General features: G+C 46.8%; 1 protein-coding gene across 3 annotated transcripts in view; it reads right to left on the bottom strand.

The window, feature by feature from the left end:
- The window catches only part of Kmt2a (lysine methyltransferase 2A), an 83,779-nt gene extending 64,285 nt beyond the window's left edge, over nucleotides 1-19,494 (bottom strand). For all 3 annotated transcript variants that reach the window (XM_037207551.1, XM_028866405.2, XM_037207552.1), the window contains exon 1: nucleotides 19,015-19,494. In XM_037207551.1, the coding sequence (XP_037063446.1) occupies nucleotides 19,015-19,440 (426 nt within the window). In that variant the 5' untranslated portion in view covers nucleotides 19,441-19,494. The remainder of the gene's footprint in view (nucleotides 1-19,014) is intronic.
- Nucleotides 19,495-25,732: the final 6,238 nt, after the last annotated feature.

Genomic DNA, 25,732 nt, shown 5'->3' with positions numbered 1-25,732 from the left:
TGTACCTCCCAGGACCACCTGCCCAGGGATGGTACTACCCACAGTGGAATGGTACCCACACCAATCATCAATCAAGAAAATGTCCCATAGACTTGCCTACAGGCCAGTCTGATGGAGCCATTTTCTCAGCTCAAGTTCCCTCTTCCCAGAGGGCTCTCACTTATGTCAAGTTGATAAAAACTAACTGGCCCAGGGATGTAGCCTGCCTGTGAGCATCCAATCTAGTGGACAGAGAGAAGATACACACTGAGCGAGTCATAGACAGGAGAGCTCGATGTGCCAGCTGGGCCAGCTGTGCGGTGAGCCACTGAGAAATCAGGAAAGGCTTCTCTGAGGTGACACAAAGAGCCACAGACCAAAGGGGGCCCATTTTTGTTTGTTTTTGCAAAGGACCAGCACTGGTTCCCAGCACCCACACGGTGGCTCACAGCCATTCCTAACTCCAGTTCCAGAGGATCCACTGCCCTCTTCGGACCTCTTCGGGCATCAGGCACGCATGTGGCACACACAATGTAGGGAAAACACTTATACACATAAAACAAATAAACCTAATTTTTAAGACTAAAATGTTTTATGCCCCCCCCCTTTTTTCTAGACAGGGTTTCTCTGAATAGCTCTGGCTGTCCTAGAACTTACTCTGTAGACCAGGCTGGCCTCAAATTCACAGAAATCTACCTGCCTCTGCCTCCTTGAGTGTTGGGATTAAAGGCGCGTGTCACCATACCCAATCTTATGCCACTTGTAAATGGCTTGAAAGCCTAAAAGAGTATTTCACACACCTAAAAATTACATGGGGGCTAGATGCCTCAGAGGGATACTTGTTGCCAAGCCTGATGACCTGAGTTTGCCCTGTGGGACCCACATTCTGGAAGGAGAGAACCAACTCCTGTCAAGTTATCCCCTGACTTCCACATGTGTGCATGCACACAACAGATAAATATAATTAAAAATTATATTAGGGAGACCTTGAATCAAAAAAGAGAAAATAAATATACATGAAATGAGGCTGGGGAGATGAATCAGTGGATAGAAATGTTCACAAGACAAGCACGAGGACTTGAGTTCAAATCTCTGACAGCCACATAAAAGCCAGGTGTGGCTGTGTGTGTCTATAACCTCAATGCTAGGTGAAGTAGAGACAGGCAGATTCCAGGAGTTTGCTGTCCAGTCAGTCTAGAGAGAAAGTGAATTCTGAGTTTAGTCAAAGTCCCTGTCCTAAAAAATAATGTGCAGAGCAATGGAGGAAAATACCCAAAGTTGACCTCTGGCCTCCACACATGTACACGCAAGCATACATGTAAACACACAAGAATACACACTACATCATACAAATATCCAAAAAAAAAAAAAGGTTATATTAAATATTTTGAGGTATGTTTGCTTTTTGAGTCAGGGTCTCAAAGCCCAGGTAATCCTCAGCTGGCTGTTTTGTTTTGTTGAGACAAGTCTCCCTCTGCAGCCCCAGGCTGCCCTGGAACTAAGCAGTCTAGGCTGGTCAAACACACAACAGTCTTCCTGCTTCAGCCTCCTGAGAGCTGGGATCACAGGCGTGACCCGTCAATAATGAAACTTGTGTTGGTGCCAGAATCTCCCTCGTGGACGCACTGTCTGCAGTTCCTACCCTTAACAGACAGCAGCTGCCACTGCAGACAAGCATGCTGAGTGCACCCAAATGAGGAAAATCCAAACACAAAGGCGCAACACGTGCAAAAGTCTAGGGAGCAGCAAACAGAGCATGCATGGCAGCCAGCATGGCTCTGCAGCAGAATGAGTAAGAAGAGGTGAAAAGAAAAAAAAAATCATGCTGGGCCAGAGGCGTCTCACCTCTGGCCAGAGTTGAAGAATTTCGGTTTATTCTAGCAGTGGTGGCCGATTTACCATGAATAAACCATGTATCTGATCCTGGAATTCACAGCTGCTGTGTGAAATAAACTCTAGTGAGGACGAGTACATGTGAGGAGAGAGATGAGATTGGGAGGAGTGGAGGTGTGGGGAGGAGCTGGGTATGTTCTGGATGAAGTATAAAGAATTTACTGAACTTAGATTTGGGATAAGAATGAAGAGAAATCAAGCACATCTCTCATGGAGTTTTAGGCCTCAGCAACTAAGTACTTGGTACACTCAACCCAAAACAGACTGGGGATGGCAAAGGTTTGGGGGGCAGGGGGAGGTGGTTGGAGAGAGCTGGTGTGAAATACCTAGTGGAGTCCAAATGCCTATTTCTGTGCCTCATAGAGAGAGGGTCATGAAGATGAGGTGAGAAAATATTTGTGAAGGGTCACAATACAGTCCGGCCCACAATAAACACTCAGTAAATGTTAGCCAAGTTACTATTACTAACATCCAAACAGAAATGTCAAATATGCAGTTGGTTATAAAGTCTGGAGCTACACAAAGTAGCTAGTATTAAAAAGACTAAATTTTAGGCAGTAGTTCTCAGCATATAGATGAAAGCCTGGAGAAGACCACCTGGGGAGAGAAGGCAACAGCAGGTGGACTCCTGGCTACCTCAGGCAGGCTCAGGGAAGGGAAAGGCCAGGCCGAACACTAGAAGTGAGTAACTCATGAGTACAGAGTGACAGGTCCAAGGAAAAACCGAAGGGGGTGCTTAGCTGGTTCAAATGCTGCAAGAGTTGAACAGGATAAGACTTATCTATCCAATCTGGTTAAGACAGAGACCTCCCCCTGCCTACACCTGCGTGCGCGCGCGCACACACACACACACACACACACACACACACACACCCCTACACATACCTACCTACACACACACACACACACACACACACACCTTGATGAGAGCTACCTTAGCTGAGTCTTGGGGATAAAGCCCAACTGCAGGAGATGAGGGGGGGGGGTAAGAAAGTGGAGAGAGCAATTACAGCCCTTTAAAGACGACGGTCGGCTGTAAAAGGTAAAGCTCAGGCAGTAACTGGAGGAGGACATGGACCAAGGGGCTTTAAAAGGAGGACTGTATTCGGGCAGATAGTTTATGCTGTGATGGACTGAGAAACGGACTGTATTTGGACAGATAGTTTATGCTGTGATGGACTGAGAAACGGACTGTATTCGGACAGATAGTTTATGCTGTGATGGACTGAGAAACGGACTGTATTCGGACAGATAGTTTTATGCTGTGATGGACTGAGAAACGGACTGTATTCGGACAGATAGTTTATGCTGTGATGGACTGAGAAACTGCCTATGCAAGAGAGGAGTTGCTGGCAGGAACAGCAATGAACAGCCAAAGAGCTGAAATCCAGGGCTCCAGGGGAGAGGACCGACTTATAGAGGAAGGGGCACTTTTCTGATTGGAGAAGTTCCCTTAAACTGAAAAGGAAACACCAACAAATACTTTGAGAATAGTTTTTAAATTTCTCTCTCTCTCTTTTTTTTTATGCCCAGGATAACACAACCAACTGTCAAATCAACACATAAACTGATGTAATCCCAGGAACTTGGGAGGCTGCAGGAGGAGGAGGTCAGGGAAGCCTGGGCAATTTATCAAGATTCTGTCTCAAAGCAGAGTGGGGAGTATACGCTGCTAATCGCAGTGGTGGAAGCAGGATGACCAAGAAGAGTTCACAGCCTCCCGGAGTGGTGCACTCCAGAGGCAGAGGCAGGCAGATCTGAGTTCGAGGCCAGCCTGCTCTACATAGAGAGTTCCAAGCCAGTCTGAGCTACATGAGACCCTGTCTTCAATTAAAAAAAAAAAAAATCTTCAAAATAAAAATGAAATAATAATAGTTCAATGGCAAAGTGTTTGTCCAACATATACAAAGTCCCAGGATCCCCAAGTTCCCAAGAAATCAGCAAGTGATCAAGCGCTGGGGTTTTAGCATCTGGCAAGCTCTGCCCCCAACCCTCAGCTTAATATCTAATTTCTTTTTTTAAAGTGCAGCTTAAAATGTAACAGGAATGTAAGTACTAAAATAATTACAGCACTTTGCAAGATACTTTGGGAATTGATAATTTGAAGGTTGAAGCTCTTAAAACAAATGTTAACAGGAATCGTCTTTGGGAATAATTCAGGTACTAGTCTTCATAGTTAGAGTCTTGCTAGGGAAGAGAAGAACTGTATACAGTTATTGATCTGACACCAGTGTCTTGTGAACTGCTGGGCAAGGTGAGTGCCGATTCTCTCTGACTGCTGGTGCATCCAAGGGACAGCTGCCTGCCTGACCACACCACGGGGAGGAGGGGACTTAAGCTCTTTTACATGTGACTGCTAGTGAAAAAAATGTTAACGAGGAAAGGTCACTCAGGATTAAAGGGTGCAAAGACTGTAACACACTGTTCTCCAGTAGCAATAGGAGGTCACAATATTCAACATACAAAAATGAACTCCAGTTTTCAAGCTTTTAATTCAGTTCTACCTAGCAACTGCCACCTAAGAACCACAGATGCTATAGCCTTTACAGCTAGAGGAGACAGTGTCCCTCAAAGCCACTCCACGTCAACAAGAGCAAGAAGCAAAGATGCTCAGGAGAGCTAATAAGCAAATGAGCCAGGTGAATTCTACCCATCCTGCTTCGGAAAGAGAGGAAGTCATAAAATAGCTCATCTGTCTTTAAAAACAAAACAGTGGAATGCAAGCACCAGCTCAGACAGTAGGCTATTCAGATTCTTGGCAATGGCCCAAATGACTTTACAGAATCATTAAAAACAAATAATCAAGGCATGGTGGCACGGGCCTGTAATTCCAGCACTTCGGAGGAAGAGGCAAGAGACAAGAGTTCAAGGCCATCCTCAGTTACAAAGCAAGTTCAAGGCTACATGAGACCCTGTCTCAACAAAGCAAGAAGGAAATCAAGTATACTTCTAGCCTCCGCAGTTTCCAAGTGTGAACTGGCCTATCTGTTTGCCAGAGAAAAAGAAATCAGCCCGCCTAACTGGCACATTGTAGAAAATTAAGTTAAGGATCAGAACCACAGAACTTCGTCTCTTCTAACAGGGAGGCACCACAACCAACCAACTCTCCAGGCTAGAATGTTAAACAGACACTAACTTCAGAATGTCAGCTGATGGCTCTTTTCATTGTAAGAGAATACGGTCCCTCACACACCACCTTGAACTTCATTTTGAGCTATATCCCAATTAAAGCTAAGTTATTTTCTCTCTCCTCCTCACCTCCTTTCCTTCCTCTTTTCCCTCTGAGATAAAGGTCTTGGGATGCAGACCTGGCTGGCCTATCACTCATACACTAACAATTCTCTTGACTCGCCCTCCTGAGTGCTGGGACTGCAGACATGAGCGACTGTGCCTGGCTCTCAACTACATGTTTTCACTATAAAATTTCAGTTCTCTCCTGGTTTGTTCTTCTCATTAATATGCAAAGTCAAGTTTCGTCTTTCCTTTTAGGACCATGGGCTACTGAATGACCAACAGCAACGTGGGTATCACTGAGAAAGCCACAACTTCCTTCCCTCTAAAATAAACAAGGCCATTTCTCTACAGAGGAGCAACATGAAGAATAACAACATGAACATCCCGTTTAGGAAAGCAACAGGACTACCAGGTTCTCCATCAGACTCTTTTTTTTTTTTTTTTAAGGACTTAATGTTCAAATATTAGGGTCGGGGAACTCATGTTCTCTTGACAACTACATCATATTTGGAAGTTTGCTATCAAGTTCTGAGAAGCCTACAATGGGTGGCATTAACTACATTTTTAAAAAAGTCCCTTGTATTTTTAAAACTTGCTCTGATAGTAGAGGCCCTCAAGAAAAAAAACAAGAGACCAATGTGGTAGTGCACACCTTTGATCCCAGTACTTGGGAGGCAAAGGCATGTAGATCTCTGTGCGTTCAAGGCCAGCCCAGTCTACATAATGAGACCCTGTCTCACAAAAACAAAAACAAGAACAGAGAAAGCATACAGGGGTTAAGTGCTTCTCTTCTCCTCTGTGCATGTGACCAGTATAGTTGGTGACTGAAGTCTACAAGCCAAGTCTAAGTCTGCTCTTTCCCCAGTGCTCCCGTTTCTGTACACAGCAGCTGTCCAACCAGGGAGTCCGGCCCCCCCATCTGACTCCACAGCAGTACCCCTGCAGGGAACCAGTGTCTATACATTGTAGTCATTCCACAAGAGTAACTCATTAAAAGTGGACATGACTTGATGAAACTCAGAGAATAAACTCAGTAGCTCATTCTTTTATCACTTGTAAGAAGGCATTCATACACAATTCAAAAATTCTAACCGTTCAACAACCCCAATGGAGGTCCTGGCGGTGGGAAAGCTGGCTGGTGTTAACATGAACTCAGCCCAGAGTTTTAGTAATCTAGATGAATAATCCCAATTCACAGTTCTCGGTCTGACTGTACAGGAAATGCTTTCTGCAACCCAACATATCTAAAAAGGTTTCATTCTGAGTGATGCAAACCCTCCACACAGACTCACAAGCCAAGGGTCAGAGGTTTATATAAGACTCATTCACATGAAGCGAGTTGATGTCAGACTGGAAGCAACTTGCAAGCATCTGTTAAGACCCTGCATCAGCAATGGAACCTTAGGAAAGGGTGTTCTGGAGCCTTCCTGTTCCACACACAACTGGAAACGGGCATGAAACCTCCTGGCAATTTCTTACTTCCTGTATGAGGATCACATCTTGTTATTCCTGGCTCTTTTTGATGTCTACAATTTGTCTTGTAGCTTCACTTTAAAAAGTTTTTATCCTCCTATAAAACCACTACAAAAACCATATTTCATTTCTCTAGAAGACATCTCTCTGGAATCTTACTACAAAAATTAATTATTGTCATAAATTGACAATTCAAATCAAATACTTCTTGAGGAGCCAGTGAGGCCCTAGGATCCCTTGAGGAATAGTAAAAGATATAAACCATGATCCATGTCCTCAAGGAGCTGAGTAAGGCTGTATTTATTGATTCACAGGAAGATGGAGTGAAAGGTCACTTTATACATATGTAGACAGACTGGATTTTTCAAATCTACCTCCACAGTGCAATATTTTGGTAACCTTTTCCCATCACTATGACAACCATCACTAGCAACAAGTTCTTTTTTTCAACTGCCCCCGTTCAGTTTAAACCTATTTTCTCATATTCAAGTATCAATGGAGCTAGAGAACAAACCGTTACCATCCCTAATAATGAATCCATTCATGGTTTTTGAACAATTGTAGTTATCTCTTAACCTTTCATTCTCTCAACCTTACTGACTTCCAAACATATTATCATCTTTTGAATCTCTTCACAACCATCTCCAAGGTCTGTCTCCTCATCCTTTTTAAGCTGAGGAACCTAGAAATGGAGACAACATTCAAGTAAAGGGCTGATCAGCGCTAAATGTTATCTATATAAATGGCAATGACATCTAATCAGAATACCCCAATATAACTTCCAAACCCATACCTGGGAGTACCTTTAAACTAAGTCCTGTAGAGGAGGCAGAGGCAGGTGGGTCCCTGAGTTTGAGGTCAACCTGGTCTACATAGGGAGTTCCAGACCAGCCAGGGTTACACAGCAAGACCTTGTCTCAAAAAGCAATTAATAATTATCAATTAAAAGGCCAGTGATGGGCTATGCATGCTGGTACACAGGCCAGGGGATGGTGCCACTCTCTGCTTTACCCCGCCTTGAGGTCTCTCACTGCACCCAGAGCTAAACATTTTTTGACAAGGCTGGCTGGCCAGTGAGCTCCCAGGATCTTCCTGTCTCCAGGCGTCTCAGTACTGGAGTTCCAGACACATGCATCACGCCGGGCTTTTATGGGTGCTGAGCATCCAAACCCAGGTCTCCATGCTTGTTCAGCAAGCGCTCTAACCAACAGAGCCCTTTCCCCAGATGCTTACTATTCTCTTTACAAACAAGTCAAAATTGCGGCGTTGTGCACAAGTTCTCCTCATTTACTACAATAAATCCTTGCAGTGCTCCTAAGAGGTCAATAGTCACCGATCCACTTTACACTTAGGAATCAAGTCTCCAAGGGAGCCATAAACTATTGGGGCAAAGACAGACGAATTTACAGGTATCCACAATGAAAGGAAGCCTAGAGTAAGGAAGCTCTTTGAGGTTTGGGAACAAAATTTTTAAAAAGGAAAAACAGAATTTCAACTCACAGCAGTATCTGTGAATGTTTCATGGGAGAGTAGAGATACGAAGACCAGAGTTGAGCAGAGTTGAATAACCCAGGGGGAAGGTGAGCTGAAGGCTCACGCAAAGAGGCTCTGCAAAGGCACCAAGGCAGAGCATAAGCCCAGGGAGAACACATCAATGGTGCCCCCGTCCGCTGTAGACGGAGCAGAGACGTGAGAAAGAGTACTTAGCAGATAAAGTTCAAATGCAGACATGCAGGCCGGGTGAGCTACGAAGGGCTGAGAATGAAAATCATCTATTTGTGAGAAGTCAGAGAGCTTTAGGGAAACAGTAACAGCGTCGCTCTCCATTTAAGGAAAGCACTGGGCACACTGTGTGCAGTGAAGAGGGAGGTGGCCAGGCAGGAGCGCGCCATAATGGTCCTCAGTGATGGACGTAAGCGAGACTGACGGAAGAGACGCTGCCATAGCGTATCGGATACGGCTCAGAAACCAGTGGCCGGGGTAGGAAGAGGACTGTAACACAACGCAAACACGTTAGAGCTGGAATCTCAGCTCTGCCACCTCCTAGCCACGGACTCAAGGAAAACTACGGCCTGGACCTGTAAAAGATGGCATGCAGTGTTTTAGCAGGCATTTTCTTTCTTTTTTTTTTTTTTTTTAAAGTTTGGTTATATTTATTTTGTATGTGTATGTGATCTATGTGCATAAACGCAGGGATGTGTGTGTGTGTGTGTGTGTGTGTGTATGTGAGTGTGTATGTGTGTGTGTCCACAGTGTATGTGTGGAGGTCAGGAGACAACTTGCAGAAGTTGGTTCTCTCCTTCCACATGTTGGTTGTAGGGGTCAAACTCAGGTCATCAAGGTCTGTGTCAAGCACCTTTTATTCACTGAGCCACCTCACTAACCCCAAACATGTCCTCATTGAAGAGAGGTACTGCAGGGCTGGAATGATTAAAGATTGCTCAGTGGTTAAGAGCACTTGTTGCTCTTCTTGCAGAGGATCTGAGTTCTTTCTTGGCTAGCTCATGGTGGCTCACAACCACCTCTCACTCCAGGTCTTATGGATACCCTCTTATGGCAGGTACTGCACACACATGGTGCACATACGTACATACATTCAGGCCAAACATTCATATAGATAAAAATGTTTTTTAGATTTATTCCATGTATGTCTTGCCTGACTGTATGTGTGTATATACACCATGAGTGTGACTGTTACCGGAGGAAGCCAGAAGGGGGCTTCAGATCCCCTAGAACTGGAGCTATGAATGGGTGTGAAGCACCACGTGGGTGCTGGGAATCTAACTCATGTCTTCTGCAACAGCAATAAGGGCTCTTAACTGATGAGCCGTCTATCCAGCCCCCCAAATAAAAATATTTTTCAAAAGAAAGAGAGGTACTTACAGAATAGAAACACTGTATGTTTCCTTTTTTTGGGGGGGGGGCAGAAACATTTAAATTTTTTTCTTTTTTAAAAAACTTCATGTGTATGACGTTTTTCCTACATGTATGTCTGTGTACCACGTCAGTGCATGGTGCCCACAGAAGCACTGGATCCCCTGGAACTGGAATTACAGATGACCGAGTTGCCATCTGGTGCTGGGAATCAAACACAGGCTTCTATTCAAGCAGACAGTACTCTTCCCCACAGAATCGTATTTCCATGCAGGTATTTTTCTTTCTTAAGCTTACTATTCTTTCTACTAATTATTTTCAAACGTTAATTCATTTTTCACTACTTGAAGTCATTGTTATTCCTCAATAGCAGTAACAAGGTCCCATCCCCAGAAGTTGCAACTTACAGCTCAACATCTCTTCTATAAACTGTTGACTGCATTGCACGGATTTCTCTAGATCAGGGGTTCTCAACCTTCCTAAGGCTGTGATCCTTTAATACAGTCCCTCATGTTGTGGTGACCCCCAACCATAACATTATTTTCATTGCCACTTCATAACTGTCATTTTGCTACTGTTATGAAGTGTAATGTAAATGTCCTGTGTTTTCTGGGGGTCTTAGGCGACCTCTGTGAAAGGGTCGTTCAACACCCCCAAGGGGGTTGTGACTCCACCAGCTGACAACAGCTGCTGTAGATCAGCATCGATTCTGTCCACACTGGAACCTGAGGGCAGGACATCACACGGTAACCAATTACACACCAATGGATCCGACCCTGGGAGGCAAAACACCAAAACAACCACCACCACCCTGAGTTTTCGGTTAAAGATCACCAAGTGATTCCATTAATAGAGTAAGAATATTATTAGTCATAAAGACCAAGGTAGCAACAACCCCTATCCATGCAGCTGCCCGGGCCCGTCATTCCACAAGTCAGGAGCCAACCTTCCTTCCCTACTCCTTCTCCCCTCTCTGGGTCTTCTCTCTGATTATGTTTTCCTCGGCTACCAATGATACCTTCTGTTACCAAGATAGATAGTTGTCCTTCAGTTCAGGTCCACTTAGCTGACAGGTAACTTGAAACCCAGAGCAAAAATCAGTAACATTCTGAAGTCAGGACACACAGAGCATTTGTCGTGTCGGGGCTGGGGTCAACCATAGCACTCAAATAGGTTTGTGTGCACACACACCTCAAAGTAATAAAACAATCCAGGTATGATGAAAAGGTTATAGTTCTTGTGTCCTTTCAATTTCTCATTCTAATAATAACTAGAGCTCCTATGTGCTAAGCAAAGTGGTAAGTGCTTTGCATGCATGGTCTCAATTAAGCCTCACAATACTCTTATGAAGCATGATTACCCCCAATTTGCAAATGAAGAAACTAAGTCATGAAGGAGTTAAACTCTGCAAGGTCACTCAGCTAATACATGGCTAAATTAAGATTTGAACCCAGGCAGTCTAAATCCAGAGCCAAGTCTTGGCAGCTCCTAATCACTGTGCTATATTATCTCCCACTATTCCAGATTAGACTATGAGATTCCCCGTCCCCTTTGTAAAGGCATTTATATATGCACAAATAAAAACTCCCAGTCAGAGAGATTACAAGAGGATTTCCTCATTAGCCAAGCTTAAAGCGATGTTATCCACAAGATTTTACTGCTTATAATTAAGGCAATAATCTAGGGACAGTATTGTGTTTGATCTAAAAATTAGTCTGTTTTGATGAACGGACAAAAGCTAAATTTCAGGCACCTATCAATATTCACTGCTCTAGGAGTCAGATATTTATTATGAATATATGATCAACTTTTCTCTAGTTTTTAGAACCAAGTTCAAAAGTGAGCCCAATGAAAACATTTCCTCCAAACCCACTCCTCACAACTAAAGCTACTCTCCTATCTCAAGCCGGAGAGCCACAATTACTCTGCTGCAGTAAAATGAGCATCAGACAATGCTATTTCAGCAGTGCGCTCGCGCGCGCGGGCGGGCAATGAGGGTCAGTGCTCTCAGGCGGGGAGATGTCAGAAAGGTTCATGGTGCTGAAAGTCACCAATGCATCTCCACACTGCAACAAAACACAGAACCAGAATCGCACGGAAACGGGTAAAATACACAGAAGACACTCCAACACCGAAATAAGCACCAGTGAAATAGACCCCACCCACCGGACCTCATAGAGACTGAGAGGCAATACATGTGGGGAAATCCCACCAGTATATTCGTCAAATAGAAAAAACAACTACTCATTTCAAGGAAGGGGAATTTTCATGCACTGTGCAGAAAACTGCCAACTAACTCTTACATTGATACCTTTGTTAAACAAAAACCCATTAGGGTGGTACATTCTGAATCTAAGAAGTTAAACCAAGCCTGGCCTCCAGGAAGCTTTGTATTAACCCCACAAGGGAACCTGTATTCTCTACAAGTCTACAACTGCAAGTCAGGTCTTTAAAAGCAGACCTTAGGTAACGGCTTCAGCCTCACGGTTGGCTTCCCTTGAGGTGTGTAACCTGACAAGGTAAAAAACTCATTGAAATATTTAACAGTGGTGGTGGTATGGATTTCTTTGGATAGGTCAACAAAAGCAACCCATCCCTTTAAAAACATAAAGGACCATTTTATGGGAAGTCATTCTCTCATTCTAGTGTCTGAGCATTTCCTCAGGGCTTTCTCAGAGACCTTATTGAAGGAGAAAAGGAAAGGCTAACAAAGGGGGCCTCTTCTCTCCCTATTCCCAGCATTAATCTACCTCAGCCACAGGGCCAGGAGCATCCACACCGTCATAAATGCCAGCAATTAGAGAATTAGGCCATAAAACCACCCACTCAGGTATAAGAGCACAAGCCTGCAGCTTATTTAATGCATGCCATAAAAGATCCTGTACTTCCTTCTTTCAGGCCTTCACCACCAAGAAATGAGAATAACAACAACGAAATAGCCCTTTGTCTGCCTACCTCGTAGTGATGTGATCAATGAAAGCATCTGGGCCCAGGTGAAGGATTTAAGATCCTTCTTCATAAAGACTCCCCATTTCCTACAGCATGCCACACTGCAGACGGATGAAAGGGTGGGCTACATTGTGAGCACCAGGATAGTGGAAACCAAAGCTGAGCTACCTTTTACAGAAATTTCTTTAGCTTATTCTGAAACTATTTCCAGAAGCTCAGTGCAGCCAGTTCCTGACCTCAAGAAATACTGACACCTACAATTAGAAAGACAATTTAAAAAAAAAGTGAATTCAGGGGCCCATGGAATGGCTCAGCAGGTAAACCTGACAACCTCAATTTGATCCCTAGGTCCCATGTGGTAGAGAGAAGCAACTTATACAAGTTGTCTGCTGCCTTCCATACATGTGTGTTCACAAAGGTTCTTGCACGCGCGCGCGCACGGACTCACACACTCACACACAATAGATGTCATTTAAAAAAAGCTAATTCCAATCCCAATCTCAAAGCTACTTTATTCACGCTGTTCCAAAATCTGGTACAATTTGGGGTCAAACAATAATTTCATTTTATCATGTATCCTCATAACCTAGCAGCCCACAAAAATCACAGGCCTGTGATTTAATCCATGATAAAACTTAATTCTTCAAATTTCATGAGCCAATCTTGATAAGCCTGGAGCAAGTGCTTTCTAAGAGTGACCTTTAGCGGCTGTCTCCTACCTGTGCCTAGAGGGTTAAGGAGCTGGCTGAAATGGAGATGCATCATGCAGACTCATTAGTAATTTCACCTATCTTAATCCCAGAAAATGGCACGCAAACAAAGTAAGGGTCCATCACAGAGATCCCCAAGAAGGTTCCTACTAGTGCAGTGACAGTCACAAAGCTCCCCCTTCCTCAAAACCCAGGCCACCAGGCTCTCCACCTTGGCAGAAGAATGGAGACAAGATATTCACAAAAGGCCCGATTGAAGGCCTTCAGAGCTAAGTGCTAGAAGGGAGCTGAAGTTCTGTGCCAACACTAGAGGAATGTGGGCAGGCACAAAGAGATCTTAATTAGGAGACCTGCAATTAAAACACAGTGAGTCTCCAAGAGAGAGAGAGAGGCGCTGCAGTCTGCTACGCCTCCGAGCAGGCAAAAGGACCGCTGCCACCCCCTCCAGCCACCGAGTACGGGAGGCAACTGGCGGGCACAGGCTGCACAGCTGTTCCCTGCCTGGAAGGACAGCTCCAAGGTGAGCAGAGATGAGAAACGAAACCCAAACGGGAGCATTTTCTCTTCTCGTCAAATCAGAAGGGATCTCACTATTTTGTGAATCATTTCCTCAGGAGCATGTGCCTTGAGATGCTCAATTGGGAGGGAAATGTGGGGACGTGGGATGTGCTTCCCGGAAGAGGGAAAAGGTCCTGAAGACCGCATTCCTGATATTCAGCACTTCATTTCAGGACTTACTGACACTGCCTCTCAGAGAAGGTACTATTGCTCTGGGTTTATCTTCTCGTTTAAAGCTCATACACCTAGAGAAATACATCACCCAGCCTGAAAGCAGCTTCCTTTTCGGTAGGGAAATTACAACAACGAGAACAAATCCAGCCAAACAAGAGCATAATGCCTAGGTACTACAGATACTCAGCACTTTATTTCAAACTTGGCCTTCAAGTCAGGCATAGTGGTATGTGTCCATAGTCCCAGCGATTTAGGAGGCTGAGGCAGAAATGCTTGAGCCTAGAAGTTCAAGGTCAGCATAAGTAACACAGCTAGATCCCAAAGCATCTCCATTTTTGTTGATAACTTCAGCAAAACCCTTAGGTTTTCCATACAATGAAAACTTTCTCACCAAGTTGAAATTTCTCCTAATAATAATGATGGTTAAATGGGCAAATGTACAATCTGATATTGAAAGGCATCAAAGAGTTTCACTAAATAAATGAGTAAATAAATAAACTCAGAATAAGAAATTCTCATCTAGGTGTGGTAGTGTATGTCTGTAATCCCAACACTTGGGTGACACCAAGGTAGGAGGCTTGATAAATCCAATGCTAGCCTGGTCTTCAAAGGGAGTTCCAGTATAACCAGGGCTACATGGCAAGACTGTGTCTCGATGATGATGATAATAATTATGATGATGATGATGATGATGAAGAAGAAGAAGAGCTACATGGGGGGAAGAAGAAGAGAAGGAGGAGGAGCTACATGGTAAGACCTGTCTCAATGATGAAGAGGAGGAAGAAGGGGAGGAGAAGGAAGAGAAAGGAATAAGAATAATGGAACAGAAAGGTTTATGAGCTATTTAGTACAACATCATTTATATATCAGAAATTTAAGGTTAAAAGTGAATCGCCCAATTGGGCACAGTGGCACGTGCCTTTGATCCCAGCACTCAGGAACTATCAGATGGCAGATCTCCACAAATTTAAGGCTAGCCTGGTCTATACAATAAGACCATGTCTCAAAACAAACAAGCAAAAACTATGAACTGCTCAGTGTGTCCTAAGGGACAGTGACAGAGGATGAGTGAGACAGAGCTCACACCCACTGATGTCCACTCCACTGTGTTCTCTCAGCTTCGTTCACCTTCTGCCAAGCTCAGGCTTAGCCTGTGCTGTGAAGGCATCCAAAGAGCAACAACTCTTTGGGTACACACACCTGGTTAACATTATTATTATTATTTTTTTAATTAAAAGGGGAAAAAAAAGTCCCAGACACTCTCCAGCTGCCTTCCAGCTAGAGAACTGCTGTCTTTCCTAAGCCCAACCTGAAAGCCTGCCTCAGGCCACAGGGACTTTACTGAAACTTTAGATGAAAACAAATATGCATCAATGTTGTAATTCAGTTTTAATATCACAGATAATTATAAAGTGTGCGGTGTTGAGATCAAGAGAACACTGCTTTTAACGTGTTGAGAGGTGATAGGAGAAGCATATGAAATCAATGAAGGCTGCTGGCTGCTGAAATATTTCTGAAATTTATGTCAAATTACTGCAAACTCTAGTCAACAGAAGGTGCTGCTTTGCTGTGCTCATTTAGACAGCAAACAGCAATTCGAGAATCACCGGAGGAGCCAGCCACCAGCACTATGAAGTGCGTGGGAAAGCAGCACAGGTCTCGGACCTCTGTGGTGTCCTACAGGAGACGGCAAAGCCTCGGTTCCACCTCCTAACTCACACAGAACGCCCAAACATCTACGCATTTTCAAAAATCACCTCATTATAACAGAACGTAATCCCAAGGAACTCCTATGTACTTGTTACCAGAGAGATTTCAATCCAAGGAGAGCAAGGAGCCAATGGCAATGAAGGACCGGTCTCCTGTGAGCAACAGCACGATTCCTACAGGGGGATCTGGAAGTTCTGTCACCTAGCTTTAGAAGAACTTAGCTTTGATGATGAGCAACTCCAAGTCATTATTCACTTAAAGTAAACCACAATTTAAAGAGGTTAGAACTGTTCTGGGCCATACAACCATTCCAGAGTCTAGGCAAGACCTCCTAAGAAGCATGGGTAAGTTCTAAGAAGCAACCTATGTCAGCTTGGAGGAAGACCTGTGGAACTCTGTCACTGATGTATAAGACCATGTCACCAAATGCTTGGTTTCTATGTTGAAAGCCAGCAGGCCAGAAGAGGCTGTCACTCTGGCTTACCATGACAACACACTCCATCAGCCTGTGCTACATGGACTCAAACTATCAGACAGAAAGCTTACCAACAGCTCACTCAAGCCCAGTTTAGGAAAAAAATAATAACACTGGGATTTAATGCAAGGAGAAAACCACCCTTCACAATAAAAGTGACTACCATTCAGGCACAAGTTCTGAAGAGGAAGCTCCTCCCCATTATACTTGATCTCATTCATAGTAACTGAAATTCCTCGGCAAGTTGTACACAACAAATTACCCGTTAAGGCAAAATAAAGAGCTTGCTCACAACCATAATACTGACAGGTAAGAAACTGTCAGCACCTGATTAAAAACGTCACAGGTAGTTTGCCAAAGACCAACAGATAAAATATTCTGATGCCCAGACATCAGGTCCCTGAATCCAGGTGTCTCTTTCTAACCAGTCTCTTGAACAGTTATGATTGGAAGCTGTTGACTTAAAGCGTTGCTTTGAAATGTGTGATCAGAACATTTAGACCTTGGACACACGGTCCTTCCATACAAAATGCATAAGCATGCCGAACAACAAAATGCTGCTGCTTCGGGGATCCCCGTAAAGCAGACCAACTTCTCCTAATAGAGACTTTCTTTTTACACTCAAATATACTCGAGAATAGAAGTCTACAAATAACCAGTCAAGTCTCAATTCTGAAAACATGCAGGTAAATGATATGTCAACGTTAAGACTTTTTTTTTTCTTTGCTGATGTATTTTTTTAAAAAAGCAAAATCAACTCACATTTGAGCACCAACTCCATGCAAGGAACCTGAACGGTTCAGTCTTTTTGTCATGTATGAGGCCTTTGGTTCTCCAACTACATGGGATCTGTGTTGTTAGCTTAAAAAATACAGAATGGGCCCTTCAAAAATAATAATAACCTACAGCAACCAATAAAATACTCTCAAACAACCCTGCATACTGCAGCAGCCTTCTGAGGGCTGGGAACAGGAGGTGGGACAGAGCTGAGAGGGCCAGGCAGAGAGGATGCTGCAGCAGCTAGCTAGCTAACTACAGCAAGGAACACGCCCCCATCATGTCCTCCTTGCTCTGTCAGAAGGCGGGCTGTTGTCAGTCTCCGGAGCCGGCTGCCTTAGAAACAATCTTTAAAAGGAGGCTGGAAGACCAACAACTTAAAAAAAAAAGAAGAAGAAGCCAGCTCCTTGAAAGGAGGGACAGGGGTTCCTGGGATCTCCTCCCTCCCTGTCTTGCCAGGGCTTTTGCTAAATCTAAAGGGGTGCAGGGCATAACGGGCCACAAGGGGTTTGCCCAGGATATTTTGTGTGCCCCAACGGCAGAGCGCGCAGGAAACGGCTGGTTGCTATCTTTCCCTTTCTGTTTCAATCAACAGCACTCCAGAGCAGCAAACCCCTACCCCCCTTCACTTCAGCCCCTGGCAGCTGCTCTTCCTCCCCTAGCATCCCCCATCTCATTCTCCCCCCCCTCCCCTGCGATTCAAACTGCCCTTTCTGCATCCAATGGAAAACAAACGCGCAACACCACTGACTGAACCTGAACTCAACTTCCCTTCCCAGGGCAACTTTCCTTTTTGCTGAAAAAGGCTGAATAACGCTAATCAAAGCATCCCCCCCCCACCCCCCGGTTCTCGACCGTTTACTAATTGGGAAGGGGCAAAGCACTGACCCTTCACCCACCTTGAGTCTCCCAATAGGAATCGCAGACAACCTTACCTCCTCCTAAAGACTAACTTTGCTCCAGAATCCTCTTTTTCCCAACCCAAAGCAACCACCACCGCCACCACACTAACGTAAAACTGTCCCTTATCTACTCTCACCCCAACTCGGCTTTCCTCCACCCCTTCCAAGCCCCAGGATTGGCCTAGGAAAAGGTGGATCAATAATATAATGACGAGATAAAAAGAGAGAGAGAGAGGGAGAGAAGGGCGGGCGGGAGGGAGGGAGCCAGGGCCAGAGGCTGCAAGCTCTCAGGCGCAGTGGGTGGGGTAAGAGAGCAGCTGCTTCCCTTGGGAGGATGCTGCCCAAGTCCCCCCACAAACACGGGGGGCCCCCTTTCTCTAGAGCTGGAGGGAAAGCATGCTCCTCTCAAGGAGAATGCTGGAAAGTAGCCCTGCTCCAAGCGTAGGGGGACCCTGGGCCGTTTTCCCTCTTAACACACGGATGGTCCTCCATCTGAAGGAGGGAAAGGGGTGGAGTTGGAGGTACATCCCTGCCACCAGCAGCCTAGGAACCGCAGCCCTGGAAGATGGGGAAAGAGACTAGTGCAGGGGAGAGCACTGTGATCTTCGCAGGAGAGAGGAGGACAGGCAGGTAGAGAGGAAAGGTTTCCCGTGGGGTAGGGCGGGACGAGGAGGCCCGGTGTGCAGGAGGTGGGAGTGGGCTGGGAGTAGAGGTGAGAGAAGGGGGAGTGGCTGGTAAGGTGAAGACCTGGCTGGAGATGGAGCGAGGGGTGGTCAGGTTTTTCCGAAAGCAGGGTGCAGGAAGGGACCTGGATTTCCCACGGGCCAGGAGAAGAACGTGGCCCTAGATGAAGCCACCACCAGGGAGATGTCCAAGGGGAAAACTGCCCTAGGAGTAACACATCTGCCCAGGAAGGGAGGCGGAGATGTGGCGGGATCAGGTCTCTGGCAGAGGGAGGGAGGAATCTGGCTCGGATGAGGTAATCTGTGAAAGGGAGGAGGGGTTCAGTCCCGGGATGGGAAACCCCCGCAAGGGGGTCTGTGCCAAGGGATTTGGGGAAGGGTCCAGGGGAAGGAAGCGGGGTGGGGGGTAAACGCCCTCAGCCAGAAGGGTCTGAACCCCCGGGTAAGGGCGCCTGGGGGGTCTGCAACCCCTAAGGGGGTCCCAAAATGGGAGGGCCATTTGCCCCGGGTTAGGGACCCCAGGATGTTTCCAGAATTGGGATGCTCCTCAAACCTGGATGGGGGAGGGGAGGGGCTCCGCAGAGGGTCGAGACCCCGGACCTGGGGGTTCCTCGCCCCCTTACCTCTCCGCTGCCGCCTCCCCCGCCGCTCTCCCCAAACACTGCCCGGAACCGGCGCAGGTTGGTGCCGATGGCGGCCGAGACCTGCAGCGCCGCGTCGAAGCCCGGGCCCACCCGGAGCAGGGCCGGCCCTGAGGAGGCTGAGGACGATGACGAAGACGAAGACGAGGCAGACGACGAAGAGGCTGCTGAGGCGGCGGCGGCCGCTCCCCCTGGAACCCCAGCCCCGCTGCTTCCCGCCGCCGCCGCCACCGCCGGGGGGGAGGGGGGCGCCCCGGGGCCGCCACCGCCGGCCGGGGGCCCGGGGGGAAGCAGCAAGGCCGGGACGCGTTGCCGCGGGGCGCCCCCTAGGCCCCGGCGCCCCCCGCCGCCACCGCCCCCGGTGGTCCCGGGTCGGGCGGGGAAGCGCCACCGACAGCTGTGCGCCATGTTCGCCCCGTAAGTGAAGCAGCGAGAGGGAGAGGCGACAACACAGGGGGGCGGGGAGGCGGAGGGGGGGGAGCGGCGGGCCCCGGAACCTGCCTAACCCGCCTGGCGCCGCCTGGCCGCCCGCACCCCGCGGCCCTCTATGCCGAGCGCCGGGCTGCACCCGCCTGCCCTGCAATCTGCATAATGGCCTCTGGCCTCCGCCTCCGCCGCCCGGCGGCCGCTGCTCTATGCCGAGCCCCGGGCCCGGCTCCTCCCGCCCCGCAACCTGGATAAGTGCATGCCCCGCCCTCCGGGAGCGGCAGCGCCAGGGAAGATGAGGGGGGGAAGGAAGCCCTGGAGCCCGGAGCGGAGGCGGGTTCCGGGGAGAGGGGGAGGGGGCGAGGGCGGCGGGAGGATGGAGGCGGAGGGAGCGGGTGGCCCGCAGCCGGGAGAGCCGAGAGGCCGATTACACACGTTCCCGGGACGCGCAGGGACTCGAGCGGCCCAGGAGAGCCGCTTCCAGTGCGGCGCGGCTGCTGGGTCCCGGGAGGAGCGAGCCTTCTCCTCCGCCCTGGAGAGCAGCGGGCTTAGCCTTCATGGAACGCTTCTAGAATCCAGAAAGCCCCATTGTACTCCATGCAAAACCGAAGCGTCGCCCAATTGATTCTATGCAAAATGGCAAGGCCCCCGGTGAACGCGCTTTAAAAAATAAAATCCAATAAAAGAGGAGCCCCTCCCATCTTCATGCTTGGAGCTCTCTCCAAAATGCACACGACCGAGTGGCGGGCTTCCGCCACCTCCTCGCCCCGCTGTGCGCTGGAGGGAGGCGAGGAGCTTCTGGCTTTCGTGCCCTTCTGCCGAGTTGGGGTGTGTTTTCCCAGCCCGGGCGTTGGAGCCACGGCGTGCGCTGAGCGAACGACCTGGCGTTACAACGGAGCTGAAACTGGGTGGCTAACGGACGGGGCCTGGAGGGAAGAGGCGGGCAAAGGCGCCCCGCCCCTTCTTCCTCCGCTACCAGCCTGCCGCTGCATGCAAAGCAGACCCTAATGTATGCACGCGGAGGGAGGGGGCTCGCCAGCACATTTCTCATGACGGGGGTGGGGGGCGTTGGGCATTATGATACACTGGGTGGAAGGGGCCCGCCGCCGGCGAGTTCTGGGCGCAGGGTTAGCAACCCTAGCAGGAGGGAGAGGGAAGAGGGATAGGGCAGCGGCGGGAGGGGGGGGGGACGGTGTGTGAATATCCACGGGGTTTACTTTATTGCGGGAAATAGGAGAGGGCGCCTCCAGCAAGGCGTTAGAAGCCTTCGGGGATGGAAAAGCCAAGGAGGGAGGGAAGGAGGGATTGCTGCCCGAAGACTATGCGTTAGCTGAGGCTGGGGGATCGATACATTGCCTGCAGACTCCATCTCCCCCCACCCTCCAGCCGAGATGGAGTTCGCTGGAAGGTCACGCAGCTTTCCAGGTCTCCCGCACCCGTACCGGGCGCAGCTCAGACTAGGACAGCCTCGGGCAGCCGATTTAGGAAGGACAGCGAGGGTCGTAGAAAGGCAGGTAGAAAGCAGCCCACTGGAGGTTGTACTGCACGCCTCCAGAGGTCCACGGCCTCCTGGTGCTGAAAAACCTACGTCCTTCCTACGGAGAGACGTCTGTGCCTGACAAACGAATGGGAATGGGGGGTGGGGGAGGAAGGGAACCGAGAATGGGAGGAGACACAGTCAAGCCCCAACTCCCCAAACTCGTCCGGGATCGATCGTCGTTCCAACCGCGCAGGATGGGGCCCAGATGGTTTGCAAAACGCACATTCACACAACGCGCGCACAACCAGATTCCGTTGTTGCTCCTCGTGGCTTACTAGGTGCAGAGAGGGTGGGAGCAGCGAGAGGCTATTAAACAGCAACCCCAAGACTCTGCTTAGGACATAACACACCCCATTGTGGATGCTTTCTCTATTGCAATATATTTAGCGTTGGGCTCTGGGGGTTTTGCTTCAGTATAGCTGCTGTGATCAGTTACAGATTGGCGACCACGTGGATTCTCTCAAGCATCCTGATTTGTTCCCTCTTTCACTCTCTCTGGCTTATTTTTCTTTTGTATTTGCCGCCCCCCTTCTTTAATATGCATAACGGCCTACAGAGGTAGTAGGCAGGGGACTGAGTGACAGGCTTTATATAACTGTGTCAACAGAATTTCTTCCCGCCCTCCACCTTTGAGAAAACAAACCCGCTGGATTCTGAGTAAGCCCCTCCCTTCAAGCACACTCACTCCATTTAGCACAGGTGGGAGGTTTGCAGGGTGGGCGGCAGCAACACGAAGAACGGAGAATGTCTTCGCGTGTTGTGAAGACACGAGCCTGGGGAGTGGGGGAGAACTCCTTGGGAAATTATCTGGTTGGTCTCTCAAATTAGTGCAAAGAGAGCTCGGCTAGATCAGAATTTGGTTTGTGACTGGATGGTTTAGAGGAGAAATAGTGATTTAGCTTTTCTTGAGTACTTTTTATGAGCCCAAATGCTTCATGTGTATTCACTTCTTACTAATCATAGAAGACAATCTTTATTTTACAGGTGGGGAAACTGAGTCTTAGAGTAATGCAAACATAGTAATAGGTCTGCAACTCAGTGAGGTCTAACACCAATATCCAGAAACTGTATGGACAGCAGAAAGACATTCAATGGTAGAGCAGTTACCTAGCATATAGAAAAGCCCTGGATTTGATCCTGAGCACCAACACACACACACACACACACACACACACACACACACACACAAGGGGGGGGAATTGGGGACACACAGAGAGACTATTTTATGCTTTTCTCATGTCACCTGAAACTGCATGTGCTTTATTTTTGGTATTAAATTTTGACTCATTTCTCTTGAATACCTTATATAGTCATATGGTTAATGTTTTTTGATGTTTATTTTTGAAACATGGCCTCATCTCTCTTTGAGATTGATCTTGAACTTACTATGTAGCCCAGGATGACACTGAACTTTCTACCTCCTAGTGCTTGGAATACAGGTGTATCCCCCCACCCCCATACCTGTTTTAGTGTGGTGCTTGGGATCAGACCCAGGGCTTTTGCGAATGTTAGGCAGCCAGCACTCTATCTTCATCCACATCGCCTGTTTTTTAAAATACTAGTTTGTTTGTTTGTGTGTTTGTGGGTTTGTGTGTGTGTCTACCGTTTCTATGCACAGCAAGAGTTGCCCACAGAGGTCAAGAGAGGACATCGGAACCCCTGGAACTGGAGTGACGAGCAGTTGTTAGCCACCTGATATAGATGGGAAACAAACCTCAGTCCTCTGCAAGAGCAGCTTGTCCTCTTAACTGCTGAGCCATCTCTCCAGGCCCCTAACTCCCACCCGAACCCCACCCCACCTGCCCCTTTTTTTAGATAGTCTAACTAACCTAGCCCCCAGCTATGAAAACCATCCTAGCTTCAAACTTACAAAGGTCCCCCTGCTTCTACCTCTGAGTACTGGAATTACAGGCATGTGTCACCGTGTCTGCTGTCCTGTGGTTGAATGTTAACAAGATTTCAAGTCCCACTGCACTGGTCCTGAGCTTGCGCGTAGTCCTCAGTCCTGTCTTACTCTTAGTGGCAGCAAATGTCACCCTTTGTGAATGTCCTTCCAAAGATGACCTACACCTAAAGAAGCAAATCCATAGAGAACTTTTTCCATAAATGTAAGACTATCAAGTCCATTCCTGGCATCTCAATGATTTCACTTAATAAAACTGGGAAATTGTTTTTATCACTCTTGGGGATGTTTGAGAAACACAGTTGAATTTAACGGGATGTCTACTGGTGGATACTTACATTACTTTCAGTCCACCGAATGCCTTCCTCCTCCTCTTCCTTCATGTGTGTGGGTGCATATATGTCTAGGTACCACTTTCATGCAGTGCCTGTGGAGGCCAGGAGGAGGGATAGGACTCCCCTTAGACTAGAGTTACAGATGGTTGTGAACCGCCATGTGGGTGCTGGGAATCGAACTTGGGTCCTCTGTAGGAGTAGCCAGTGCTCTTAACCACTAAGCCATCTCATTTAAAAACAAAAACAGTGTTTCACTGTGTAGCCCAGGCTCTCCTGGAACTCAGCCTGTCGTCCAGGCTGATCTCAAACTTGAGGCAATCCTCTTGCCTCAGTTGAAAGCTAAGATTATAGGGATGAGCCTCCATGCCTAGCCAGTGTATTCAGTTTCTCACAAAAACACAGTGCACAACCTTAAACACACAGCACCTTGCAATTGTGTAATATATCTTTAGTATAAAGTCCTAGAAGTGGAGTTGCTGAGCCCAAAGTATGTACATTTATGATTTTGATAGATATTACCAAATTGTCCCCAGCCAGTAAAGGTTGTTCTAGTAATTCATATTCCCATCAACAACATTGAAGAGGGCCTCTCTCTATAACCCTTCTGAAAGTTTTTTCTTAACCTTCCTGATCTTTGCCAACCTAATAAAAATGCACACATTTTGCATTTTTTTCCAAATTAGAGAAGGAACCTTTCAGGAAGGAAACTCCAAATTTTGCCCATTTCTGTGAACTCATAAATTACTCTGGCTCTAAAGAGACCTCTAGAGGCTGCAGAGATTGGCTCAAAAGTTAAGAGCACTTGCAGCTTTTGCAGAGGACCTGGGCTCAATTCTCAGCATCCACATGATGGATCACAACCATCCTAACTCCAGTTCTGGGGGATCCAAAGCCCTCTTCTAACCTCCATGGACAGAGGCATGCACGTGATATGCATACATATATGCAAGCAAACACACATAATAAAAAATGAATAAACCTAAATTATTTTCAAAGAGACTCCTAGGTGTTGGCTCTCTTCTACTCTGAGAACTCCTCACTGCAAAAGCATTATCGTGGTGGGACTAACATGAGCTTAGAGTCACAAAGCTAGGCTTGATTTGCAGATCCAATACTTTTAGTTATACACGTTGAGCCAGGTACCTAGCCATATGCCTGTTTCCTCATTTGCAAAACTTAGAATATTAATAGCAACTTCATAAGATTGCTATGAAGATTAAATTGCTATGATATATTCTAAGCATCTTCTTTTTCATTCAAATAGAAACAACACACACACAACATTGTTTTGTTGGTTTGTTTGTTAATGCTAAGGATAGAACCTACCCAGATTTCTTTCTTTTTTTTTTTTTTTTTTTTTTTTTTTTTGAAACAGGGTTTCAGGTAACCCAGGCTGATTTCAAACTTGCTACATAGCCTTAGCATGACCTTGAACTCCTAATCCTTCTGCTTCAACCTTCCAAGGGCTTCACCAGGGTTTTCTTTATCATTGGTGAAGACAGCTCTCTCAATTTCCTTTCCCCAAATAGACATAGTGAATTAATACAGAAGTCCCAAAGGTCTTTGAACTAAGACAAGAAGCTAGTTGAGTCGATTAAATTTTCCTCACAGCATCACCACAGAACATGGAACTGTTCAGAATCTCTGGATATTGCTTTCTTTTGGAAAGAAAGGGCCAAATCTATAAGTCTTCAATAAAGGCACCCTTATATTAGGTGGGCATGTGATGTACACCTGTACTCCAGGTACTAGGGAAGTAGAAGCAGTGGGTGAAGAGTGCAAAGCCAGTCTGGTCTGCACATTGAGTTCAAGGATAGCCTCCTGAGCTTAAAATAAAAAGCATGAGTTGGAGGCTGGAGAGATGGCTCCGAGGTTAAGGGCACTGACTACTCTTCCAGACAGACCCAGGTTCAATTCCCAGTACCCACATGGCAGCTAACAACTGTCTATAACTCCAAGATCTGACACCCTCACACAAACATACATGCAGGCAAAACATCAATGCAAATAAAATAAAAATAAAAAAATTATTAAAAAATAATTGCAGTGCCTATGTCCATTGAGTTTTCATTTCTGAACTTGAGAAGAATTTGGCATAGTTATATTTATGACTGAAAGGGTTTTACTGAATCTAGTAAAGATAGCAGCTGGCTTTCTGCCAAAGACTTGGTGTAAGTCTGCTCAGAGTCAAGGTTCTGCTAATTTGGGGGGCAAAGCTTTCTGAAGACAGGGACTGTGGATTAGTCATACTTGTGTCTGCTGTGTCAATCTATATAAGCCCAATTAATGTTTTCTAAAAAATGGTTCTTCCCAGCTATACTGTTAGATTTGGGTACTCACTCTAAAGGGCTTTAATTTTTTATTTGTCTATTTATTTAGGTTTTTAAAAACATTTATTTACTTGTTTTGTATGTGTGTTTATGTATGTGTATGGTTCGTGCATGCCATGTCGTCCGTGTGTGGGGGGAAGTCAGAGAATAACCTGCAGGAATCGTT

Source organism: Peromyscus leucopus, chromosome 7 (genome assembly GCF_004664715.2).
Source record: "Peromyscus leucopus breed LL Stock chromosome 7, UCI_PerLeu_2.1, whole genome shotgun sequence".
NCBI classification, from domain to species: Eukaryota; Metazoa; Chordata; class Mammalia; order Rodentia; family Cricetidae; genus Peromyscus; species Peromyscus leucopus.
The sequence above is the reverse complement of the archived record's forward strand: the minus strand, read 5'-3'. Positions and strand labels throughout refer to the sequence as shown.